Source organism: Microcaecilia unicolor, chromosome 1, assembly GCF_901765095.1.
Source record: "Microcaecilia unicolor chromosome 1, aMicUni1.1, whole genome shotgun sequence".
NCBI lineage: Eukaryota > Metazoa > Chordata > Amphibia > Gymnophiona > Siphonopidae > Microcaecilia > Microcaecilia unicolor.
In genome coordinates this window covers 146,272,384-146,298,257 of record NC_044031.1, presented here as the reverse complement: position 1 = coordinate 146,298,257, position 25,874 = coordinate 146,272,384, and the positions used below count along the sequence as shown (strand labels likewise).

Here is a 25,874-nt window from a genome sequence, read left to right as displayed (position 1 = left end):
CTAAAGTTATGTATTTTACAAATATTTTCACAATAGTCACTCTGGCAGTTTGTTTTCATCATTTAAAGTTAAATAGTAATTTATTTATCACTGAAGGTCTATAGAGTTCTGTGCATTTCCGGTTCTGACATTATTCAATGTTGTGGCCCATTAGGGGTAGTACTGACATTCATGCAGCCCTCTGTGTATAATGGTTGCCCACATCTCTTTTAGGAACTCAGATGCCGCTCAGTGACAGGCTGTTCTATAGTGGCCTCTGGGTACTCCAATACATTATAGAATACTTGTGTAAATCAGCTTTGGTGCCACTTATATTTAGGCTCCCGCCTAAATATACGTAAGCTGCATGTGTTACTGGGAGTCTTACCCACATTCCACTCATGCCCCGCCCATATGTATACCCCTGTACAGTTACACCTTTGCACGCTCTTATAGTATACGGCTTAGGGCGCTTACAACATTAAGTACTACTTTTCTCTACATTTATACATGCAAAGTAGTGCATTTCCCATGAGCACTTAATTATAGAATTGCTCTTCACATGTGGGAATTAGCATGCACTAAGAATGAAGACCAGCAGGTTCAAACTTCGGATGTGCTAATTCCCGTATTTACTACTACTACTACTAATCATTTGTATAGTGCTACTAGACATACGCATTGCTGTACACATTAAGGGCCAGATTCTGTAAATGGCATCTAAAAAATAAGGGCATCCAAAAATAGTGCTTAGTGCTGCTCTATAAACCAGGCCTAAAGTTTGGTGTGGTTTATAGAATAGCAGATAAGGCTAGGGAACTCACCTACCTTTAGGTGCAGACATTTACGCCATTGAAAACCTGGTGTAAATAACCAAGTCTAAATGTAAGTGCATTCCCCTGAATTCTATAAGCACGTGTGTAAACTTGAGAAAGCCCCCAACATGCCCACACTCCTCCCATGGCCAGGGCCCCTTTTCAAGTATGTGTGTTAAAATTTGGGGTATATGCAGGTACTTTTTCTGTTTGTTGAGGGCTCACAATCAAAGTTTTTGTACCTGGAGCAATGGAGGGTTAAGGGGTCCTTTTACCAAGCTGCGGGAAAAAGGGCACTGCGTTAGCAGCAGGGGCCATTTTTCCCACGCTCCAGGCCCCTTTTTACTGTAGCAGGTAAAAAAGCCCCCAGCACACATGGCCATATGGTGAGAGAATTCCTACTGCATGGCCATGCAGCAGGGAGCCCTTACAGCCACTTATTGAGGTGGTGATAAGGGCTCCTTCACTAACCCGGTGGTTGCTGGGCAGTGTGCGGTGATGCCAGGTTACCACCTGGTAATTGCTGCGCAAGCCATTTCCAAGGTGGGACTACTGCCAGTGGCTGCATTGGGCCAGTGGTGGTCCCAGAGCAGTGAGTGGTAAGCCTACATTGGGCTTACCATCACTCTGTAAATGGGCCCCTAAGTGACTTGCCCAAGGTCACAAGGTGCTGTAGTGGGAATTAAACCCATGTCGCCAGAATCAATGCCTGCTGCACTAACCACTAGGCTACTCCTCCACCCCACAATTAACTAAAAGGACCCCATAGTTCCTAAACTTCATCCAGGTAAAAGAAAAGAGCAAAATAAGACCTTTTCATTACATCTGGATAAGTGATTCAATGGCAATTTTCAAAGTCATTTTCAGGATAACCTCGCCCATCTGTAAGTTGCCCTTGGAAAAGTTTGTACTCGCTTCCACGTTATTTATTGCATTTGTATCCCACATTTTCCCACCTCTTTGCAGGCTGTGTATTCTGCCCGCAAATGCATTTCTGTGAGCATGTTTAAGTAAGGGGAAGGAAATCTGTGCACATTCATCAGTTTTCCCAGTCACTCAAAAAAGGAATCATTTGAATTAGCACAAGATGGGAACTGGTGTTAATTCAGCCATTTTTCTGTGTTATCACCTGTTCAGTCTTCATGCATGTACTTTGTCCAAGTAAAGTGCAAGCTGTCTTGTAGTGATGATGTACTTGTATGAAAGTAAACCCAGAGAAGCAAACTGAGTAATATTGTAATCCCTGATCACAGTGCAAAAGTCAACCAGTCAGATGTTTGTTAAATGTTTTAATGGGAAGTGTTGCTTCAGCTGACACTGTGTTGTCTTTGTGCACGGATTCTTTTTGTTTCTTAAACTTTGTGTGTTTGTTTCACATTCCAAGCCCTGCAACGGCAGCAACGTTCGTGAAAGGTCAGCCTATCCCATAAGACAACCTGATGAAGGAAAAAATTGTCATGTTGCCGTTGAAACTGAGCCTTGCCGTCTAAACAAAAACTGTTATCACTATGATTATAATGTTACAGGTACGTTTTGCACAGTCATATGTGAAATGTACTAGTACATTTTAGGGTGTGGAGACCAAAAATTGTTTTGTTTTTAGTTTCTCATGCCATTTACAGGATTTTTCTGTTTATTTGGGGTTACTTTTTTTCCCATTTTGGGTTAAAAGTGCACATAATTGTGTCTGTTAATATATAGGCACACTGTTTGAACAATAGGACATGCTATTTGGGCAGTAGGATAGTATTGGGGACAGAGGGATAAAACAAAATTTGGGAGGTTTTCCTGTCATTATGGGTTAAAAATGACATGAAATAAATGCACATCCCTACTACATTGCCAAACGTCAACTCTTTGCAGAGTATACAGTATAAAAATAATCTGCCTGATATTCAAAGCGATTTCAACGGCCCAGAGAGGCCCCTGGCTGTTTAAATCACTTGTCTGTTGTTATCTGCAAACATTCAGTGGCATTGGAGCTGACTCTGTGGGTGCTTGAGCACCCCCAATATTGAGAAAAGTCCTTGTATGTGTCCAGGGAGGGGTCATTTCCATTGGGCTTAGCACCCCCAATAATTTTGAAAAGTTGGCTCCTATGTTCAGTGGCCCTTAGTTAGTGCCAAGAAAATGAGCCGACACAGGCTAATTTGTGGGCATTCCAGGGACAGAGTCAAGGCCGCCTAGAGACACAGCTGGGCCCAGGGCAGGACTGCCTCCCACCACCTGGGCTGACACTATGCCATGCCCTCCCTAACACTCGGGTCACCGCTGCCCTGCCCCTTATCTTTCTATGTCACTCTGCTCCTCCCTCAGTCTGTTGTCTCTTGCTCCCTCCTATGTGCCAGGACACGGGTTATTGTGTTAACGCAATCATCTGGTTCCTGGCACACAGGAGCAGGAGAGAGACAGACAGGGCCGCCGAGAGACTGGGCCAGGCCCGGGACAAGGCCACCCCTGGGGGCCCCCCACCCCACCCCCACCCCCGAGGTCACCGCCACTCCCCCTCCACCTGCCCCCCTCCCTCTGCCCACCACCGGGCCAGGCCCCTGCATTGAAATCACAGCACCTCTCACCTCCATGTGAAAGCGCTGCAGACAGCAGCAGATCGCCTCCCTCCTTCGGGCCTCCTTCCCTCCCTGTGTCCCGCCCTCGTCTGACGTAACTTCCGTGAGGGCGGGACACAGAGAGGGAAGGAAGCCCAAAGGGAGGCGATCTGCTGCTGCCTGCAGCGCTTTCACACGGAGGTGAGTGGCGCTGTGATTTCAATGCAGGGGGCCCGGCCCGGTGGCAGAGGGTCGACGACGGACAGGGCCGGTCTTAGCAACTGCAGGGAGCTGTGCAGACCAGTTCACTGGGGCCCACCCACCCCACCCCAGTCCAGTATATCCAAAATGACAGAAACCAAATTAGCATACAGATTCTGCATGCAGCACAATACCAGAAAAACAGAACATTGCTATACATTGCAAAATAAGACAGCAAATGTAAATTCTCAAATTGGACATATTCCAAACACTAAAATGAAAATAAAATGATTTTTTTCTACCTTTGTTGTCTTGTGACTGTTTTTCAGATCATGTTGGTCCCAGTCTCTGATTCTGCTGCTCTCCATGTATTCCCTTAACTCCACTTCCAGGGTTTCCTTTCCATTTATTTCTTTACTTTCCTCCTTTCTTCTTCATTTCTTGCCCTACATCCATAGGTAAAAGCTGGGTCCTCCGCGGACTTGACTGGAGAAGGTATAGAGTGGATCCAGCTTTTGTCTATTTTCTCCAGCTATGTGCAGTTTTTCTCCTCTTTTCCCTTTACCTCATCTCCGTCAGGATGCATCTTCTTCCTCTCTCTTCCCTCTCCTCCATCCATGTCCAGCACTTATCCTCTCTCTCCTTCCCTCCATCTATGTTCATCTCATGTTCTCTCTTCCCTCCCCTCCATCCATATCCAGCATTTCAACTCTCCCCTCTCCTTCATCCGTATCCAGTATTTCTCCTCTCCCCTCCATTCATGTGCATCTCCTTCCTGTCTTCCCTCACTTCCATCCATGTCCAGCATTTCTCTTACCCTACCCTCCATCCATCCATAGCAACTCTCATCTCTCCCCTGCCCTCCCTACACATCCATGTCCAGCAATTGTCCTCTGCCCTCCCCTCCCATCTATGCCCAGTGATTCTCCTTTGCCCCCTGTCCTCCCCTCTCATTCACATCCAGTGATTTTCCTCTGTCCCCTGCCCTCTCCTCTCTCCCCTCCATCCATGTGCATCTCCTTCCTGTCTTCCCTAACTTCCATCCATGTCCAGCATTTCTCTTACCCTCCCCTCCATCCATCCATAGCAACTCTCATCTCTCCCCTGCCCTCCCCACACATCCATGTCCAGCAATTCTCCTCTGCCCTCCCCTCCCATCTATGCCCAGTGATTCTCCTTTGCCCCGTCTTCCCCTCTCATTCACATCCAGTGCCCCGTCCTTCCCTCTCATTCACTTCCAGTGATTTTCCGCTGTTCCCTGCCCTCTCTTCTATCCCCTCCACCCTTGTGCATCTCCTTCCTGTCTTCCCTCACTTCCATCTATGTCCAGTATTTCTCCTCCCCTCCCCTCCATCCATCCATAGCAACTCTCCTCTCTCCCCTGCCCTCCCTACCCATCCCCAGTGATTCTCCTTTGCTCCCTGTCCTCCCCTCTCCTCCATATCCAGTGACTTGCCCCACAGGCCCCAACTTACTCCCCTTTTCACCCCCCACCCGAGTTTCAGTTCCCAGCGCCAGGTGTGCCCTCAATTTTCCACCACAGCCCTCCTTTCCTTCCAGATGCCCTGCGTTTAAAAAGTTGCAGTGGTGGTGAAAAACCAGGCTCGGCTCGCCTCTCCTTTAAGCCCATCCCCTTCTCTCTCAGCGTGCACTGTGCCGCCTTCGCGGAAACCGGAAACCGGAAATTGCATCAGTGCACGCTGAGAGAGAAGGGGAAGGGCTTAAAGGAGAGGCGAGCCGAGCCTGTTTTTTTGCCGCTGCTGCAACTTTTTAAATGCAGGGCGGCTGGAAAGAATGAGAAGCTGAGCGTCACGACGATGTGGCAGGGAGTGACAGGAAGCGCCGCGGGGCCCCTGGAGGCACGAGGCCCTGTGCGACCGCTCCTGTCGCCCCTGCCTGACCGGCTCTGACGACGGAGGGCGGGTGGGACTCCAGCGCCGGGCCCCCCTGGAGGCCCGGACCTGGGGAATTTTGTCCCCCCTGTCCCCCCCTCTCGGCGGCCCTGGAGACAGACCCTTGAATCCTTCCCAGTGCCAGGCCCCTCCCTTGGAGGTCAGGCCCAGGTAATCATGCCCCCCTGCCCCTCCCCTTCTCAGTGGCCCTGGACAGAGTTGGCACTTAGTTAAGTGTCAATATTTAGCCCTTAACCGCATAAGATAACTGCATAAAAAGCAGTCCTAGCTCATGTGATTCATCTTTTGTGGTTAACCGCAAAAAATTAGCAGCCAACATATAACCAGATAGTCAGTACCGGTTCACAGATATGGCTCAGCATTGAATATTTGGGAATACAGCCTGCAGTGGACATAAAAATGCTGACTGCCGCCAGCTGAATATTGGCCAGAATGTGTCTGCAACCAATCTTGCTGCCAAATAGAGTTGCATAATTATGACCGCAATAGTTATAGCTTTGCTTCCTTACTTTTAGTTTCTAAAGTTAGCTATATTGTCTATTTTCTCTTTTTCCTTTTTTTTTTTTTTACTAAGATACTTTTCACATTAGGTTTGGGATGTGTGCAGTTGAAAACTTTTTTTTACATTTTCAAATGTAGATTAAATTTAATTTAGTTTGTTCTATTTTGTTCTATTTTTCTAGCCGCATTGAGCCTGCCATGAGTGGGAAAGAGCGGGGTACAAATGTAACAAAAAAAATTTCCATCTGTTTGAGATGCTCTTATTGTGGTCTACGATGAATCCTATGGAGATATGGTTGAATATAAGCTATGAATAGAATAGAACCTAATAGACAGACACATATCTCTTTTAGATAATTCTTTCCTACATTCTATGAGTAGAGTGATGTAGTAGCCATGTTAATTCACTTTTAGAGGTAATAAATAGAAATAAAACAAAACATAGAAAAGAAAATAAGATGATACCTTTTTTTTTATTAGACTAAATACATTTTTTGATTAGCTTTTGAAGGTAACCCTTCTTCTTCAGATCAGAAATATATGGAATGTTAGCAAAATCATAAAATTGGTTGCATGTCTGTTTGACTTTTCACTGTTAAAGATACCATAGTTTGCTGTGAATATGAAATGGCGGGTCATTCAAAGTTTATCCCATACTGTTTTCACTGGCTCTCTTCTTTGCTACTTTCTCACTTGCAGACTGGAGTACGTGTCAGCTGAGTGAGAAGTCTGTCTGTGGCAATGGCATGAAAACCAGGATGTTGGATTGCGTAAACAGTGATGGCAAATCAGTTGACCTAAAGTACTGTGAAGAGGTGGGTGCTATCATTCTGTCAGAATGTGTCTGTGTGGTGGGGTGGGGAAGGGAAGGGAGTTTATGAATAGGCCCAGATTTTGTCTCCTTAAAGATAAAACTTAACCTAGCATTTTTATTTCTCTTGTGAACTGATAGTAGAACAGATATGTTGAATGTAACAATTTATTTGGTTTTAGTTCACACCGTTTTTCAATAGCAACTCAAGGTGGGTTATGTTCAGGCATACTGGGTACAGTGATGTGAAAAATTCCCCCTCCCCCCTCCTAATTTCCCCTGTTATTGTATACGTGACACACTGAATGCTTTCTGATCTTTAAACAAAAAATAATATTAGACAAGGAAACATGAGTAAACATGTTTCAGTTTTTAAATTGTAACTATTTATTTAGGGAAATAGTTATAAAAAGTAACTGCCTCCTTAGGGGGGGGTCTTTTACTAAAGCTTAGCTCAAGTTATCTGCAGCAGGGCCCATAGGAATAAAATGGGCCTTGCTGCAGATAACTCAAGCTAAGCTTTAGTAAAAGACCCCCTTAGTTACTCAATCAGCCAATTAGTCAAATTAGATTCAGCTGTTTGAACAGAGCCAGGCTTGACAGCAACCAGCCCTGCTGAATCTAAGGGGTCCTTTTACTAACAGATTTAGCATGCGCTAATGATTAGAGCACAATAAAAATGATAAGACGCCCATAGGAATATATGGGCTTCTTATCATTTAGTGCACACTAAATCCATTAGCACACCTTAGTAAAAGGACCCCTAAATGTCACTATATATTGAACCTTACCATGAGAGTGAAATAGTCATCACAAAGTGTTTACAAAAAGACCACTATGCCACAATCAAAGGAAACTGCAGAAGAGATTAAAGAAAAGAAGTTGTTGAAATATAACAGTCTGGAGAGGGTTACAAAGTGAGTTCTAAAGATCTGGGATGCCACTGAACCACAGTGAGAGCCAGTATCTCCAAATGGAGAAGGCTTGGAATAGTGGTAAATCTTCCCAGGATAAATTCTATACACATATAAGTCAAAAGTATTGATCAAGTATTTTACATCACATTCATTGTTTATTTAATCAGGAATTGAAAATGAGTGTGACAGTTGGGAAGGCTGGATGGACCGTTCAGGTCTTTATCTGCCTGTTATGATTGGGGTTTGAACCCCTCTCAAACTTACCTCTTTCCTGGGGGTCAGCTTTTTAGCTGGCTTCTGTTTCTTTTCTCTGTCCTTTCTGAGCTGGCTCTGTCTCTCTGTGCTGGCAGCTTCCAGCAGCATGGGGTTAATTGTTTTACTTTACTACTGCACCTGTGTGTGTGTTGCCTGAGTTGCTCTAACTCTCTTTGGGTGTACTGGCTTCAAGTGTTTCACGGTTTTGCATTAGTGTGGGTTGGGCCTCTCTGGGTCAGTGTGCTTTTGCCTAGGTCTAGGGAGTGTGACATCATCAGGGAGGGCCTTGATAAGGAAGTGGTCTTGTTTCCTTCAGGGCAGTGTTGCCAGGTGGGCGGTTTTACCGCCCAATTGGGCGGTTTTCCGCGACCCGCCGCGGGAAATTTTTGCCCGCGGCGGGTTGCGGTTTTTTGGGCTGGTTTTTGTGCTTCGGGCGGTTTTTTTAGGTGGCTTTTTCGGCCGCGGTGGGCGGGGTTAGTGACGTTTTTGGGCGGGGTTAGTGACGTTTTTGGGCGGGGTTAGTGACGTGGGAGGCGGGGTTAGTGACGGGAAAGGCGGGGTTAGTGACGGGGAAGGCGGGGCCGATGACGGCGGGGGCGGGGTTGATGACGGCGGGGGCGGGGGTGATGACGCGGGGGCGGGGGTGTCAGGGGCGGGGTTTGAGTTTGGGCGGTTTTTGGGCTGGATTTTGGGCTCCTTTAGGCTGGAAAAATATTTTCCACCTGGCAACCCTGCTTCAGGGCCTTTGCAACAGTGGTGTTTGCTGTAGGTAGGGTGGTGCAGTGTGCACTTCTGACGTTGTGTCTAGTTTCCCTGCTTGCTTTTGCTAAGGTCCAGGTTAGTGTTAGTGCAGTGTGCACTGGTGACTGTGTGTTTAGCTTTCCTGTTTTTCCCTTATGGTTCCCCTGCTTTTCCCTCTTGGTTTTGGAAGCATTGCTATGTGTAGGGCTTTGGAAGCTCTGTTGCTGATAGAAGTACTTCAGGGTTTGGTGTTGTTAGGACTGCAGAGTTTGCTGTTAGAAGTACTTCTGGTGTTTGTGCTATTGGGAGCATTGCAGTCTTTGCTGTTGGTGTTTGGTGATTTAGAAGCACTTTTGGCTTATGTGTTAGCTTCACTGCTTTTTCCTTGTGGCTCCCCTGTCTTCCCTTTTAGTGCTAGGAGCTCTTCTAGCTTGCTAGAGCAGTGCTTAGGTAGCTGGTTAGTTCTGTGTTTAGCTTATTAGTGTAAAGCTCTGCTTGTAGCTTGGTGCTTAGTAGCACCTGTGTTAGCTTTGTGTTTAGTTCCCTGCTCTGTTAGTTTAGGGCTTAGGAAGTCCCTTTCTTGAGCAGGGCTTAGGAGCTCCTGTTTAGTATAGGGCTTAGGAAGTCCTTTTGTCAGTTTACTGTTAGGAACACTCCTGCTGGTTTAGGGCTTGGGAGCACGTAGATCAGTTTAGGGTTAGGAGCACTTCTGTTTCTAGTCCTGGTCCCTATGTCATCCGGTATCCAGTAAGTCCTGTCGGCTACTCGAACCCAGGAGCTCAACTCTTGGGGGGGCTTAGTAGCTAAGTACAGGTGAAGCTGTTGGACCAGTCCAGTGTGCTCCAGTCCCGTGTTCCGGTCCTGTGTCCTCCAGTCCGGGGGGACCAGTCCAGGGTGTTCCAGTCTGGTGTGCTCCAGTCCAGTGTGTTCCGGTCCGGTGTGTGTTCCAGTCCTGTGTCCTCCAGTCCGGGGGATTCCAGTCCATGTGTTCCGGTTCGCTGGGCAGTGCCTGCAGTCCCTGCCGGTGTGCTTACCCAGTGTTGGTTGGTGGGTTTTGCCTGCTGCTGTCACTCCTCGTCAGCAGCCCAAGGGCTCACGTTTGCTCCAGAGCCCAGTCCTGTGGGCTCTGAACCTGAGAACCTGACAGATTGCAAAGGCCATGAGCCCAGCAAGAACCCCCGCCCAGCTGACCCAGCTGGGGTCCAGCTCCGTCATTGTTCTTGATCCTGCTATGACTCTTCGTCGGTATCGTGGGAAACTTTTGTCTCATCCTGTTTTGAAGAAGACCCCTGAAGCGGCAGCTGAGAGAAAACGTGTCCGGTGGCTTGGAATCACTGAAAACCCAGTTTCAGATATGGACCCTTTTATCACGCTCGCTGAGTATCGCCGCAGCCTTGTCTTGAATCCAGCGTTGTGGGATACTCCTGAAGCTGTCGCTGAGAGGAGACGTCTTGGGAATACCATGCTCTGGGCCCAGCAGGGGTCCAGTCTCATTCAAGCAGAGCACCCAGACAAGTGTCTGAATCCAGTCCGAGCAGCGCGTTCAGCCAAGCCTCGGAGCCTAGTCCAAGGGATGCTCCTAACCGAGTCGCCGACTCCAGTTCAAGTGGCGCTTCCACTCAAGCCTCTGAGTCCAGTCCGAGGGATGCATCTGACTGAGTCTCCGATTCCAGTCCAAGCAGCGCTTCAAGCCAAGTCTCTGCGTCCAGTTCAAGTGGCGCTTCAAACCAAGCCTCCTAGTACCAGTTTGGATCCCAGTTCCAACCCCATTTTTGATCTGGATCCGTTTCTGACACTCCAGGATTACCGGGTTGCACTTTTGTCTGATCCAGCCCTACGGGATACTCCTGAAGCCCAAGCTGAAAGAAGGTGGCTTCCTGATTTTTCCCGACAAACTTCTGAGTCCAGCCTGAAGGGCTTTGTCTGCCAAGCTTCTGAGTCCACACTGAGTTCCAGCCCAGTGCCTGAGTCTGTTTTGAGTTCCAGCCCAGATGCTGAGTCCGGAGCGAGTGGCAGCAGTGGCAGCCGAGATGCTGAGTCCGGAGCGAGTGGCAGCAGTGGCAGCCGAGATGCTGAGTCCGGAGCGAGTTGCAGCAGTGACAGCCAAGATGCTGAGTCCGGAGCGAGTTGCAGCAGTGGCAGCCAAGATACTGAATCCAGGTCAAGTTGCAGTCCTGGCCGAGCTGCTGAGTCCACGCTGTGGGCTGAGTCTACACCGAGTGCTGAGGCCAGCCGTGATACTGTGTCCACTCCGAGTTGCAGCAGTGGCAGCCATGATGCTGAGTCTGGATCGAGTTGTAGTTCCAGTCAAGATGCTGAGTCTGGATCGAGTTGCAGTCCCAGCCGGGATGCTGAGTCTACACCGAGTGATGAGTCCATGATGAGTGCTGAGTCTGCACCGAGTGCAGAGGCCAGCCGAGATACTGAGTCCACGATGAGTGCTGAGTCTACACCGAGTGCAGAGCCCAGCCAAGATGACGAGTCCACGATGAGTGCTGAGTCTGCACCGAGTGCAGAGTTCAGCCGAGATGCCGAATCAGAATTGAGTTACAGTCCCAGGCAAGATGCTGAGTCCGGGTCAAGTTGGAGTTCCAGTCCCAGGCAAGATGCTGAGTCTGGGTCAAGTTGCAGTCCCAGCCAAGATGTTGAGTCCGGTGAGAGTTGGAGTTCCAGTTCCAGGCAAGATGCAGAGTCCGGGTCAAGTTACAGTCCCGGCCAAGATGCTGAGTCCGGTGAGAGTTGCGGTCCCAGCCAAGATGCTGAGTCCGGGTCAAGTTGGATTTCCAGTCCCAGGCAAGATGCTGAGTCTGGGTCAAGTTGCAGTCCCGGTCAAGAGGCTGAGTCCGGGTCAAGTTGCAGTTCCGGCCAAGATGCTGAGTCCGGAGCAAGTCCCAGTGCCAGCCGAGATGCTGAGTCTACGTTGAGTACCGAGTCCAGCCAAGAGGCTGAGTCCGAATTGAGTGGCAGTTCCGGCCAAGAGGCTGAGGCCGGATCAGATTGCAGTCTCAGGCAAGATGCTGAGTCTACTCTAAGTTCCCACTTCAACCAAGACGTTGAACCCCTCCTGAGTTCCAGCTCCAGCCAAGAGGCAAGGTCCAATCTGAAGTCCTGTTCGAGTTCCTGTCCGGCTTTAGATTCCAGGATGGGTGTGGGCTCTAGCCCAGGTCTGGCTGCTACAGTGGAGTGCCAGGAAGTCAAGGAAGTTGTGGATTCCTTCAAGAGATGGTTCCTGTTGAATAGGACTCCACTTGTTGCATCCAAGACTCTGATCCTGCCTAGCAGCCGTTCTAAAGAGCCTCGTGGTGGCCAAAGCCATTCTGGTTTCCTAGTTCCAGATGTACTTGTCACGTCCTGCCCAGCCGCCCAGATTTATGTTGTGAAACCCATTGGGAGATTTCATCACAGCTACCCATGGAGACCTAAATTGTCTTTTGAGACCTGGAGCTCCCGAGGGGACACGGGAGCCTTGAGGGGGAGGTGCTGTTATGATTGGGGTTTGAACCCCTCTCAAACTTACCTCTTTCCTGGGGGTCAGCTTTTTAGCTGGCTTCTGTTTCTTTTCTCTGTCCTTTCTGAGCTGGCTCTGTCTCTCTGTGCTGGCAGCTTCCAGCAGCATGGGGTTAATTGTTTTACTTTACTACTGCACCTGTGTGTGTGTTGCCTGAGTTGCTCTAACTCTCTTTGGGTGTACTGGCTTCAAGTGTTTCACGGTTTTGCATTAGTGTGGGTTGGGCCTCTCTGGGTCAGTGTGCTTTTGCCTAGGTCTAGGGAGTGTGACATCATCAGGGAGGGCCTTGATAAGGAAGTGGTCTTGTTTCCTTCAGGGCCTTTGCAACAGTGGTGTTTGCTGTAGGTAGGGTGGTGCAGTGTGCACTTCTGACGTTGTGTCTAGTTTCCCTGCTTGCTTTTGCTAAGGTCCAGGTTAGTGTTAGTGCAGTGTGCACTGGTGACTGTGTGTTTAGCTTTCCTGTTTTTCCCTTATGGTTCCCCTGCTTTTCCCTCTTGGTTTTGGAAGCATTGCTATGTGTAGGGCTTTGGAAGCTCTGTTGCTGATAGAAGTACTTCAGGGTTTGGTGTTGTTAGGAACACTGCAGAGTTTGCTGTTAGAAGTACTTCTGGTGTTTGTGCTATTGGGAGCATTGCAGTCTTTGCTGTTGGTGTTTGGTGATTTAGAAGCACTTTTGGCTTATGTGTTAGCTTCACTGCTTTTTCCTTGTGGCTCCCCTGTCTTCCCTTTTAGTGCTAGGAGCTCTTCTAGCTTGCTAGAGCAGTGCTTAGGTAGCTGGTTAGTTCTGTGTTTAGCTTATTAGTGTAAAGCTCTGCTTGTAGCTTGGTGCTTAGTAGCACCTGTGTTAGCTTTGTGTTTAGTTCCCTGCTCTGTTAGTTTAGGGCTTAGGAAGTCCCTTTCTTGAGCAGGGCTTAGGAGCTCCTGTTTATTATAGGGCTTAGGAAGTCCTTTTGTCAGTTTACTGTTAGGAACACTCCTGCTGGTTTAGGGCTTGGGAGCACGTAGATCAGTTTAGGGTTAGGAGCACTTCTGTTTCCAGTCCTGGTCCCTATGTCATCCGGTATCCAGTAAGTCCTGTCGGCTACTCGAACCCAGGAGCTCAACTCTTGGGGGGCTTAGTAGCTAAGTACAGGTGAAGCTGTTGGACCAGTCCAGTGTGCTCCAGTCCCGTGTTCCGGTCCTGTGTCCTCCAGTCCGGGGGACCAGTCCAGGGTGTTCCAGTCTGGTGTGCTCCAGTCCAGTGTGTTCCGGTCCGGTGTGTGTTCCAGTCCTGTGTCCTCCAGTCCGGGGGATTCCAGTCCATGTGTTCCAGTTCGCTGGGCAGTGCCTGCAGTCCCTGCCGGTGTGCTTACCCAGTGTTGGTTGGTGGGTTTTGCCTGCTGCTGTCGCTCCTCGTCAGCAGCCCAAGGGCTCACGTTTGCTCCAGAGCCCGGCCCCGCGGGCTCTGAACCTGAGAACCTGACACTGCCATCACTTACTATGTTACTATGTTAAAAGTGAAACTGGACAACACAGATGCCATGATATCTGGCATAAAGCAAATACGAAAGAGGTGAAATTGAGGCAAGATCCAAATGACCAAGGAAACAAGAATAGACATCGAGTTTATTTGCCAAGAAACTGACTCCAAGACCCTACAAGGGCCATGTTTCGGCACAGAGCCTTCTTCAGGAGTCATAGCAGTTCAGAACAAATTGGCTTCATAGAATTACAAATTTAAAAACATGCAGAAGCAGTGTGCACTGCAGTGCAAAACAGCCAGTCCTCTCGAGTCAGTTTCTTGGCAAATAAACTCTTTGATGTTTGTATTGCTTGTTTGCCTTGGTCATTTGGAGCTCACCTCATTCTCACCCCTTTCATTGCTGCTGGACTCTTTTGTGAGACTTGTGAGGGCCCCTCCTTGCATTTGTTTTGATAAAACAAATATCGCATTCCACAGTAAGACCATCATTCCAATAGTCAACCATGGTAGTTGTAGTGTGATGGTGTGGAGCTGCTTTGCTGCCTCGGGACCTGGAAAACTTGCCATTATTGAAGAAATCATGAATTCTGCACTGTATCAGAAAATTCGTAAGGAGAATCTCCTTTCATCTGTCCATAAGCTGAAGCATAATCGAGTTATGTAACAAAATAGTGATGCAAAACACAAAGGCAAGTCCATATCTGAATGACTAAGGAGAAACAAAAGTAATGTTTTAGATTGGCCTAGTCAAAATCCAAACATGAACCCAATAGAGGCACAGTTGCAGGACCTGAATCGAGCAGTTCATGAATGCAACCCTATGAATGTGTTTGAATTAAAGCAGTTCTGCGAAAAAAGAGTGGGCAAAGATTCTTTAAAAGCGATGTAAAAGACATATCAAATTATAGGAAGTAGTTGGTTCTAAGTATTGCTGCTAAACATGGTGCAACCAGTTATTGGGTTTAGGGCCAGTTACTTTTTCACAGGGGTGATATGGGTGTTGAATAACTTTGGGGCCCTTTTTAAAAGCTGAGTTGGGTGCTAAGGCATACCTAATGCAGCTTAAAATAGCATACTGCAGGACACACTCAGACGTCCTGTGGTAAAAGCCAAATAAGCATGTGCTAAACTCATGCTCCACTGAATTTGATCCTTTTATAGACCCACTGGCCTTAAACATATTCATTCATTCATTCATTATTATCCAACTCAACTATTGTAATTCACTCTACACTGGTCTCAAAACAAATGACGTTCGACATTTACAAATGGTCCAAAACACTGCCATTAAACTCATCACAGATGCGAAGAAATTCGATCATGTCACTCCTCTTCTGAAAGCAGTCCACTGGCTACCTCTACCCCATTAGATAATCAACAAAATCATACTGTTATCTTACAAAATCCACTCCTCAGGTGAACCCCCATACCTTCTCATTTATGGACCCCTTATTTGACCCAAAGAACTCTTGGATCATCATTTCAAAACTGGTTAGTAGTGCCATCATTTTGTGAAAATTTTCACAAACAATGCCAGGAAAACAATCTTCTCTGTCCAAGGTCCAGAACACTGAAATAAATTACCACAGCCCTTTCTTTCACCACCAATCATCTCTCTAGTATTTTAAATCTGAACTCAAAACTTTCCTCTTCCTAGATGCCTACAAATAACTCCTGAGATACATCTACCCTGTTAAACTTATCCACATGAAGTGCGTATTGGACATGTGTAAAGAATGGAATTATCGCCCAGGGGATGCAGTAGCCAGGTGGTAATTCCAAATTGGCATGCGTTGGACGCATGTAGGCACCTATGCACCTTAGTTACAAAGACACACGCATCCAACGCACATCAATTTGGAACTACCGCCCGGCTACTGTGTCCCTGGGCAGTATTTCCATTTTTTACGTGTGACAGAAATTATGTTTTATTTTCTACCGCGTGGCACTAACCGGGTGATAATCGGCAGTGCGTACTGACGATTACTGCCCGGTTAACGCGTGAGACCTTACCATTAAGTCAATTGGTGGCACTAAGGTCTCAGGCCCAAATGGATGCATGCTGATTTTTATTTTGCCACACGTCCATTTTTGGCAAAAAAGGCCTGTTTTGCAGGTGTGCTGAAAAATAGACATGCGAGCGTCCAATCCATGTGTCTACACCAGCGCAGGCCATTTTTCAGTGCACCTTAGTAAAAGGACCCCATAAACTGTTCAGTTTTGTGCAGAGATTTCTTTAAAATGAAAGACAGGATGGAAGTGAAATGCAGTGGGATGGGCACACAAATTCCTTTGCAGTGTTAACATTTCTCCATCAGCAATGAGATACTATTCTATTCAAGGGCTGAAAATATCTGAATAATTGAGTTATTCAAACATCCTGCTCACTTTGAATATTGTGTCCACCATAAACTGTGCTAATGCATGCACTAATTAATGAACTTTAGGGCTTTTGTTTACTTTGGTCCGTATTAATCTGGATTTAAAGTGATCAAACATTAAACAACATTGTAATTGAGCAGTCAAAGATGCAAATGCATGATAAACAGCTCATGACCTATCAGTGCAGGTGAAGATTATAGAAAAGTTTTAGCATTAGCCTTGCGAGGTTAATACAGATATCGATGCTATAAGGTCTCCCTCTTCCCATCATGACAACGAAGAGCCTATCACTTTAGAAAATTACATATGTGCCACCTCATGGGTTAGGCAATGTTTAGTGCAAGGCTAATTAAGGATACATTTTACACACACTTTTGCTCTCTAATAACAAAAGGTCATCTTTAAAGTCCAACCAATCCTTACATTTACGCAGACAATGTCACAATCTACATCCCGTTCAAACATGATCCAACAGAAATCACAAACGAAATCAAACACAGCCTCCAAATCATGAATTCATTGGTGAATGCATTTCAATTAAAACTCATCGCAGAAAAAACACAATGCCTCATCCTCTCATCACAATACAGTATGAACAAACCCACCACTATAAACACCCCAGGCTACACCCTTCCTATCTCAGATAACCTGAAAATTCTCGGAGTTACAATTGAGCAAAATCTCACACTAGAAAGCCAAGCAAAAAATACAACAAAGAAAATGTTCCATACAATGTGGAAACTCAAAAGAGTAAAACCTTTCTTCCCAAGGGAAATATTCCGCAGCCTGGTATAATCATTGGTGCTAAACCACGTAGATTACTGCAATGCCATCTATGCAAGATGCAAAGAACAAATCATTAAGAAACTACAAACCGCCCAAAACACTGCATCCAGACTCATATTTGGAAAAACGAAATACAAAAGCGCCAAACCTCTAAGAGAAAAACTACACTGGCTCCCACTTAAAGAACGTATTGCGTTCAAAATTTGCACCCTGGTTCATAAAATTATTCACGGCGAAGCCCCAGTCTACATGACAGACCTCATAGACTTATCAACCAGGAACACAAAAAGGTCAGTACGCATATTCCTGAATCTCCACTACCCTTGCTGCAAAGGATTAAAATATAAATCAACATATGCATCCAGTTTCTCCTACATAAGCACGCAACTATGGAATGTACTACCAACGTCTAAAAACAATGCACGACCTAATAAACTACCGAAGATCACTAAAACCAACCTGTTCAAAAAGGCATACCACAATGATCTATCCCAAATACCAGATAACGAAACTTATACCTGAACTGGACAAAACTGAACCCTTTATACTTGATTGCTTAATTTACTCTGTCACCAATGAACTTTAACACAATACCACTTTATTTCACATTCCTGAAATGAACTCCCTCTACCTGACAGCTTAAATCACTCGGTTACTTATGAACTTCACTGCAAAACCACTCTATATTTCTCATTCCGGTAATGGCGATCACCACTACCAGGGCCGGTCCTAGGGTTTCTGGCGCCCTCCTGCAGCCTATTAGTCGGCGCCCCTACCCATCCAGGGGCAGGATCACTATGGCTCCGCCCCTACAGTAGTCACACCCCTTTTACTAGCCATGGCATCATTGAAAATATTACACCTGTCTTCCCTTCTCTCCCCTCCATCTATGTCCAACAATTCTCTCCCTGCCCTCCCCTCCATCCACCATGTCCAGCAACTCACCTGCCCTCCATCCATCTATCCATCCATATCTAACAATTCTCCTCTCCCCGGCTGCCCCCCTCCATCCATCCATCCATATCCAGCAATTCTCCTCTTTCTCCCCTGCCCTCCCCTCCATGTCCAGCAATTTCTCCTTTCTCCCTGGGCCCTGCCCTCCCATCCATGTCCATCCTTGTCCATCAATGCTCCTCTCTCCCCTTCCCTTCTCCATCCATCCATATCCAGCAATTCTCCTCCCTCCCCTCCCCTCCATGTCTAGCAATTTCTCCTGTCTCCCTGGGCCCTGCCCTCCCATCTATGTCCATCTTTGTCCATCAATGCTCCTCTCTCCCCTGCCCTCCCGCTCCCATGCCCACCTGTCTGCCCTCTTCTCTGGTTTAAATCTTGTGTTTAAATTCACCTCCAACGTCGCAGCAGCTGCGCAGCGTCAGTGAAAGCGCTGCTGCCGATGTCGCCCAGCCTTCCCTTTGCTCGTTCGTTCCCTCAGTGTCCCGCCTTCTTCTGACTTCATTTCCTTGCGAGGGCGGGTCACTGAGAAGGGAATGAATGAGCAAAGGGAAAGCTAGAGATGTCGGGCAGCAACGCTTTCACTGATGCTGTGCAGCTGCTGCGACGTTGGAGGTAAATTTAAATATAAGATTTAAATGCCCTAGGGCGGCGCGGGTACCAGAGCAGGAAACCGAAAGCAGGGCTGTTGTCGGGGTCCGGGAACTGAGGTAAGCGGCGAGGGTCAACATGGCGCGGCGGTGCCCTCCAGAGGTTGGCGCCCTCCTGCCATGCTTACCTCGCTTACTGGGTTGGACCGGCCCTGACCACTACGGCATAATGTAAGCCACATTGAGCCTGCAAATAGGTGGGAAAATGTGGGATACAAATGCAACAAATAAATAAATAAATAATAAAGGTATGATCTGATAAAGTCCATTACTGCTTTAATCATTTCCAACAGCTTATGCGTATAGTTGTTTATATTCCTGCCCAAATGGTGTCAGTGTAGTCAGACTTATGAAAGCAGAATATCTTTCTGGACTTTTCTACCACAATTTCTTGTATCTTATAAAATTAGACTAATTTTCTCACTGTGATAATTAAGAGGAACTTGAAAGGAAAATGTTGCTATTTTGATGTATTTTATGGGTAGTCAAGAGAAACATTACAATGATTGTTGCTTATATTAAACCATGTTAACAGCATAGGAGTTGTTAGACTCTAGTGATAAGTTTTCAATTAACACATGTCACTTCCAAATGTATATTGGTGTCATTGAAGCGAAGGCAAAGCTCGCAAAGAAACGTTCAACATCTCACTCAGTGTTAAATCTTGGTTTCACTGTCTGGGCCTCAGAAGGGAAGCATTACTCTCCGGACTTTGCTTCCTTCTCAGTATGACAAGTGCCTCCAGTAACCCCCAGGCTGTTCTCACATCTCTAGTTACAGTTGCAGTGCCTTTCCTGTTGGGACATCTTTAAAAATGAAAGGTTGCCCGTGACCTAATGAAATATGAATTCTATAAAGAATATTGTACAGTATAAATGCAGTTTTCCAGAATTTGAGCTTATTGTTCAGTAATAATTGAGCACCATTTTCCCTGTAGGAGCTAGAAGAACTCTTCCTGGTAGTGCCTCATGTAATCCTCTCATGCAGCATTGAAGCATTAATACATTTGATTTTGCTCAATAAATGATTTTGCTTTAATGTTATAGTAATAGTTTTGTGTGAAATAGAAGAAACAAAAGCACATAGCCATGCTGAATATCGTACTCAACCTGTTATGTGTTAGCTAGCTCTAGAAACCTGGAAACTGTTGGTGCTGGGAGAGCCTGTGTGTAGTCCAATATTTTCTCAATCTATTATCATGATCAAGAAATGCCTGCCTGGCCCTGTATAAGATTGGAGTGTTAGATCATGATCATAGATTGCAGTATATTTGTGTTGAGGATTAGGAGGGCAATTCAAAGTTAGCCTTCATAGGCTTTCTCAGGGCCACCAAGAGACTGAGCCGGACCTAGGACAGGGCCGCCCACCCCAGGATCGCCACCCCACCACCGCAATTGCAAATACCTTGGCTGGTGGGGATCCTGAGGTGCCAGCTGCAGAAGAGGTCTTCCTCCAGCACTGCCCTTCACTGTGCTGCATGGCCTGCCCCTGCAGCTGCTTTTTCTCTCACATTGCACATGCTTGGTTTGAAAACTGAGCATGAGCGGCTTGAGGGGGAAAAGCAGCGTGAAGAGCAGCACTGGAGAAAGACCTCTTCTGCTGGCAGGGCCTGGGAGGGTCCCCCGTCAGCCTAACCAGAGGCCCTGGCCCAAAGTCCTGCTGTGTCTGCTCCTCCCCAGCCTCCAAGGGGGGCCCAGCGCTGGAGTTTTCTCTCTCCTGCTTCTGTCGGAACGGAATCACCTGGGTCCCATCAGGAGCAGGACAGAGAGAGAGACCCCGGCACCGGGTTCCCTTTGGAAGTGCGGGTCTGGAGAATTTTGCCCCCCTTCCCCCCTCTCAGCAGCCCTGGGCTTTCTAGGAAGGCCCTGTAGAAAATCATTCAATAAATGAAATTCCCTAGAAAGTATCAAATGATTCCATCACTGAAGGGATACAAAATGTGGATGTGCAGAAAACTTTTTTTTAACTCATTGACTTTATACTTATTCCAAAAATTGCCTTGCCACCCTTTTTCCATCCCAATCTGAATCAGCGCTTCCTCCGAACTCCCCCAGCATCTCTCCTTTCCTTTCGTTCTCTTCCCCCTCCCTCCACTCATGCTTGTGATGTTTTCTCTGTTGGGCAGTATCATTTATGTAAGCAAAGACATGCAGGACCATTTTCCTGTGCATTCCAGCACTAACTCAGCTGCTCCCGCCCTTCCAGTGCAGGAAGTTTACATCAGAGGGGTGGGAGCAGATGAGCTTGCAGCAGCACGCAGGAAAATGGTCCCACACATCTTTGCTTGTAGAAATGATATGGCCCGATCCAGAAAATGGCAACCGGGTGAGTGGGAGAGGGAAAGAGAGAGAAAGGAGAGGTGCTGAATGGATGAGATGGGGGGAAGAGAGGGAGAGAGAGAGATGGGACAATGCTGGATAAAGGAAAAAAGACACAAAAAGAGAGAAATAAGAGAGCAAGAACAAGAGAAAGATGGGGTAATGCTTATGGGGCACAGAAAGAGAGAGAGAGTGAGAGACGGGGTAATGCTGGATGGGGTGAAAGTGGGAATAGTAAAGAGAGAGGGAATAATGCTGAAAGAGGAGAAGTGAGACAGAGGGAGACAGGGTAATGCTGGATCGGGGAGAAAAGAGAGAGAGAGAGAGAGATGGGGTAATGCAGGATGGAGAGACACAATAGAAGGATATTGACAGGGTAATGCTGGATGGGAAGAACAAAGAGAGAGATGGGGTAATGCTGGATAGGAGAGAGGGGCACAGAGAAGATGAGGATAATACTGGATGGGGTTAAGTGAGAGAGAGAGAGATGAGGTAATGGTGGATAGGGAGAAGTGAGATAGAGAGGGAGATAGTGTAATGCTGGATGGTGGAGAAGAGACTGAGGAATAAGAGGAAAGGAATGAGAGGGCCTGGGTAGAGTGAAAGATATGAAAAGCTTTAGATAGATGCAGTGAATAAATGGAGATTGAAGACTGGATAATAAGAGCAGTGCTTTGTTTTGTGCTGGTATGACATACCGACACCATTTTTCTGAGGGCTGGCTCACCTGCCCGCCCTCAGGTCCCTGACTTTCCTTTCTTGCCGCCCTGCATTGAAATCATAGCGATGAACCGGCAGGGAAAGCAACAGGCAGACTGACCTCCAGCCTTCCTTTATCTCTCAGTGTCCTGCTTTTCTCTGATTTAATTTCCTTTCCGTGAGGGCAAGACGCTGAGGGAAGGGAAGCAAGGAAGCGAGGAGGCAAGCCTGCCTGCTTGCTTTCCCTGCTGCTGCTGCTTTTGACTTGAAGTAAAATAAAAGATTTCAACGCAGGGCAGCAGGAATGGAAAGTCGGGAAGCTGAGGACAGGCAGGTAGAGCTGGGGTTTGAACTGGAATTCGAGGGAGGTAGAGGCTGGGGCAAGTCACTGGACATGGATGATAAGGGGCAAAGGAGAATCGCTGGACATGGAAGGGAGGCAGTGGTGTGCTGGAGCTGGCTCGCACGGCTCTCAAGAGCCGGTTGTTAAATTTTCTTCCAGCTTGCGAGCCGGTTGTTGAAAATAGCGAGCTGGCTCTGGCTCTGGCTCTCCTTCCTCCCTCCCTCCGGATCCGCCTCACCGCCCGCTTGTTTTTTTAATTCTTCAGGGCAGGCTGACTGTCCTCCCTTGCCGATTCGCGCTTTAAAAATGGCCGCCGAGACTTCCAGAGGACAGTTGGCGCTGGAAGCGGGCAGGCAAGACTGCCTGCCCCGAAGAATTAAAAAAACAAGCAGGCGGTGAGGGACCGGATCGGGAGGGAGGGAGGGAGGAGAAGAATTCGCGAAACAACTCGGGAGGGGGTGGCAGAGGGGAAAAGGGAGTCACTGCTGGGCATGGGTGGATGGAGGGGGTCGCTGGGTATGGGTGCATGCAGGGCAGGGGAGAGGAGGGTACACTGCTGGACATGGGTGCATGCAGGGGAGAGGAGGGTCACTGCTGGACATCAGGGTGCATGCAGGGCAGGGGAGAGGAGGGTACATTGTTGGACATGGGTGCATGCTGGGCAGGGGAAAGGAGGGTCACTGCTGGACATCAGGGTGCATGCAGGGCAGGGGAGAGGAGGGTACATTGCTGGACATGGGTGCATGCTGGGCAGGGGAAAGGAGGGTCACTGCTGGACATGGGTGCATGCAGGGGAGAGGAGGGTCACTGCTGGACATCTGGATGCATGCATGCAGGGCAGAGGAGGGTCGCTGGGTATGGGTGCATGCAGGGCAGGGAAGAGGAGGGTACACTGCTGGACATGGGTGCATGCAGTGCAGGGGAAAAGAGGGTCACTGCTGGACATGGGTGCATGCAGGGGAGAGAAGGGTCACTGCTGGACATCTGGGTGCATGCAGGGCAGGACAGAGGAGGGTCGCTGGGTATGGGTGTATGCAGGGCAGGGGAGAGGAGGGTCACTGCTGGACATGGGTGCATGCAGGGCAGGGGAGAGGAGGGTACACTGCTGGAAATGGGTGCATGCAGGGCAGGGGAAAGGAGGGTCACTGCTGGACATGGGTGCATGCAGGGGAGAGAAGGGTCACTGCTGGACATCTGGGTGCATGCAGGGCAGGACAGAGGAGGGTCGCTGGGTATGGGTGTATGCAGGGCAGGGGAGAGGAGGGTCACTGCTGGACATGGGTGCATGCAGGGCAGGGGAGAGGAGGGTACACTGCTGGAAATGGGTGCATGCAGGGCAGGGGAAAGGAGGGTCACTGCTGGACATGGGTGCATGCAGGGGAGAGAAGGGTCACTGCTGGACATCTGGGTGCATGCAGGGCAGGGCAGAGGAGGGTCGCTGGGTATGGGTGCATGCAGGCCAGGGGAGAGGAGGGTCACTGCTGGACATGGGTGCATGCAGGGCAGGGGAAAGGAGGGGAGAGAGAAGAAATGCTGGACATGGATGGAGGGGAGAGAAGAGTGAGGAAGGAGATGATATGAAGGAAAAGGAAGAGAGGAGAAAATCTGCACATGGATGAAGAAAATAGGCAGAAGCTGAGGACCAGAAATGAAGAAAAAAGGAGGAAAGGAAGCCCTGGAAACGGAGTTAAGAGGACAGATAGCAGCAGAATCGGATACTGGGCCAGCATGATCAGAAAAACAGTCACCAGACAACAAAAGTAGAAAAAAAATCATTTTATTTTCATTATAGTGTTTGGAATATGTTCACTTTGAGAATCAGGTGCTCAACATTAAAAGTTTATATTTATTTACTTATTTATGGCATTTTATCCCACATTAAACATGAATTAGATTGGAACCTGGGATCATTTAATTTTTTTTCCTGGAGAGAGTAATGCATTGCCCCCCCCCCCCCCCCCCCCCGGCTATAGCCAGCTCTGCAATTTTTTGGGGGGGGCGCAGAGGTGGACAGGGGGGTGCAGAGGTGGATGGGGGGGCGCAGTGGTGGACGGGGGGGGGGCGCCGAGGTGGACCGGGGAGAGAGCCTGTTGTTAAAAATTTACCAGCACACCACTGAAGGGAGGGCAGAAGAGAATCGCTGGACATGGACAAGAGGGAATGATAGAGGCAAAGGAGAATCACTGGACATGAATGGGAGGGGAGGGCAGAGGAGAATCGCTGGAGATGGAGGGAAGGGCAGGAGAGAGAGGAGAGTTGCTGGGCATGGATGGATGGAAGGGAGGGAAGGAGAAATACTGGACATGGATGGAGGAGAGGGAAGACAGGAAGGAGACGCACATGGATGGAGGGGAGGGGAGAGAGGAGAAATGCTAGACATGAATGGAGTGGAGGGCAGGGAAGAGAGGAGAAATGATGGAGGGAAGGAAAGACAGAGCAAGGAGATGCACACGAATGGAGGATGAGGGAGAGAGGAGAAATGCTGGGCATGGATGGAGGAGAGGGAAGACAGAGGAAGTAGATGTACATGGATGGAGTGGAGGGAGAGAGGAGAAATGCTGGACATGAGTGGAGGGGAGGGAAGACAGAGGAGGAGGAGATGCACATGGATTTAGGGGAGAGAGGAGAAGTTCTGGAAGAGACATACTGCACATGAAGAGAAGGGTACGGTAGAGGTAGAGACATGATGTGCAGAAATGTCACTTTGACGACCCCCCCCCCCCTCACACACACACACACACACAAACACACACACCTAGCTGGCCCCCCTGTTGCCAAACCAAATATTTCTGTCTAGAGACATGAATGGTGAGAATTAAATGCTAATTTTTGCCCCTGTTTTGTGTAAATATTTCTATCTGCTTCTGTACTGAGGTCAGAAGTCATCAGATGGATATTCACTTAAAGATAATCAGATGAGTTATCAGTAACCTTTAATTCGATATTTAAAAAAAAAAAGGCGAGCCCTTTTACTAAGCTGCATTAGGCATTCACGTCCACCTAACGCATTTTAAAAGGGCCTACCATAGGATGTGCTCAGGTGTCCTGCAGTAAGACTGATACTTGTATACACAAACCATATGCTAAAGAATTTTTATATTTTTTCCATGGAGGGGGTATGTCCGGTTGTGTGGGTGTTTCTGAGCTAATCAGCAAATCTATATTACCATGCACTAACTGATTAGCACAGGGTTAGTTCATGAGCCCTTACTACCTATAAAATGGGTGGCTGTAAGTGCTCACAGGTTGATTATTGTCAATGGCTGCGCTCTAATGGCAACATTAATGCATGGTCATTAATCACAAAACTAGACAGTTGACCATTTTCCAGCTATGGGATAAATGGCCTTAGTGCATGGGAAAAACCTGCATGAGGGAAAGGGAAACAGGACTTGATATACCACCCTTCTGAGGTTTTTGCAACTACATTCAAAGTGGTTTACATATATTCAGGTACTTATTTTGTACCAGAGGCAATGGAGGGTTAAGTGACTTGGCCAGGGTCACAAGAAGCTTCAGTGGGAATTGAACTCAGTTCCCCAGGATCAAAGTCCACTGCACTAACCACTAGGCTACTCCTCCTCTATAAGGCCACACTATGACCACTTTCTACTACAGCTTGGTAAAAGAACCCCAAAGCCAGTTAAATCTGATGTTTTGAAAATGTTCAGTTAAATTTAACTGATTAACCAGCTTATAATCGAAAGACAAAAACGCCTATATTGCGACCTAAATCGGGAGATAGGCGTTTATCTCCCAAAAACGAATAACGCTGTATAATCGAAAGCCGAACTTGGACGTTTTCAACTGCACTCCATCGCTGAAGCGTACAAAGTTGACAGGGGCATGTCGGAGGCATGGTGAAGGCGGGACTGGGGCGTGGTTATCACCCGAACAGAGATGGGCGCCTTTCGCCGATAATGGAAAAAAAGTATGCGTTTGTAGCTAGAATTTAGGGCACTTTTCCAGGACCCTGTTTTTTCACGAATAAGGCCCCAAAAAGTACCCTAAATGACCAGATTACCACCAGAGGGAATCGGGGATGACCTCCCCTGACTCCCCCAGTGGTCACTAACCCCCTCCCACCACAAAAAAT

The 25,874-nt window shown here is 47.8% G+C and overlaps 1 protein-coding gene across 1 annotated transcript in view; it reads left to right on the top strand.

Annotated features, from left to right (window-relative positions):
• THSD7A (thrombospondin type 1 domain containing 7A) overlaps nt 1-25,874 on the top strand; it is a 510,747-nt gene that overhangs the window by 421,310 nt on the left and 63,563 nt on the right. The window contains 2 exon segments of the mRNA XM_030201155.1: nt 2,179-2,320; nt 6,655-6,770. Coding sequence (XP_030057015.1) covers nt 2,179-2,320; nt 6,655-6,770 — 258 coding nt within the window.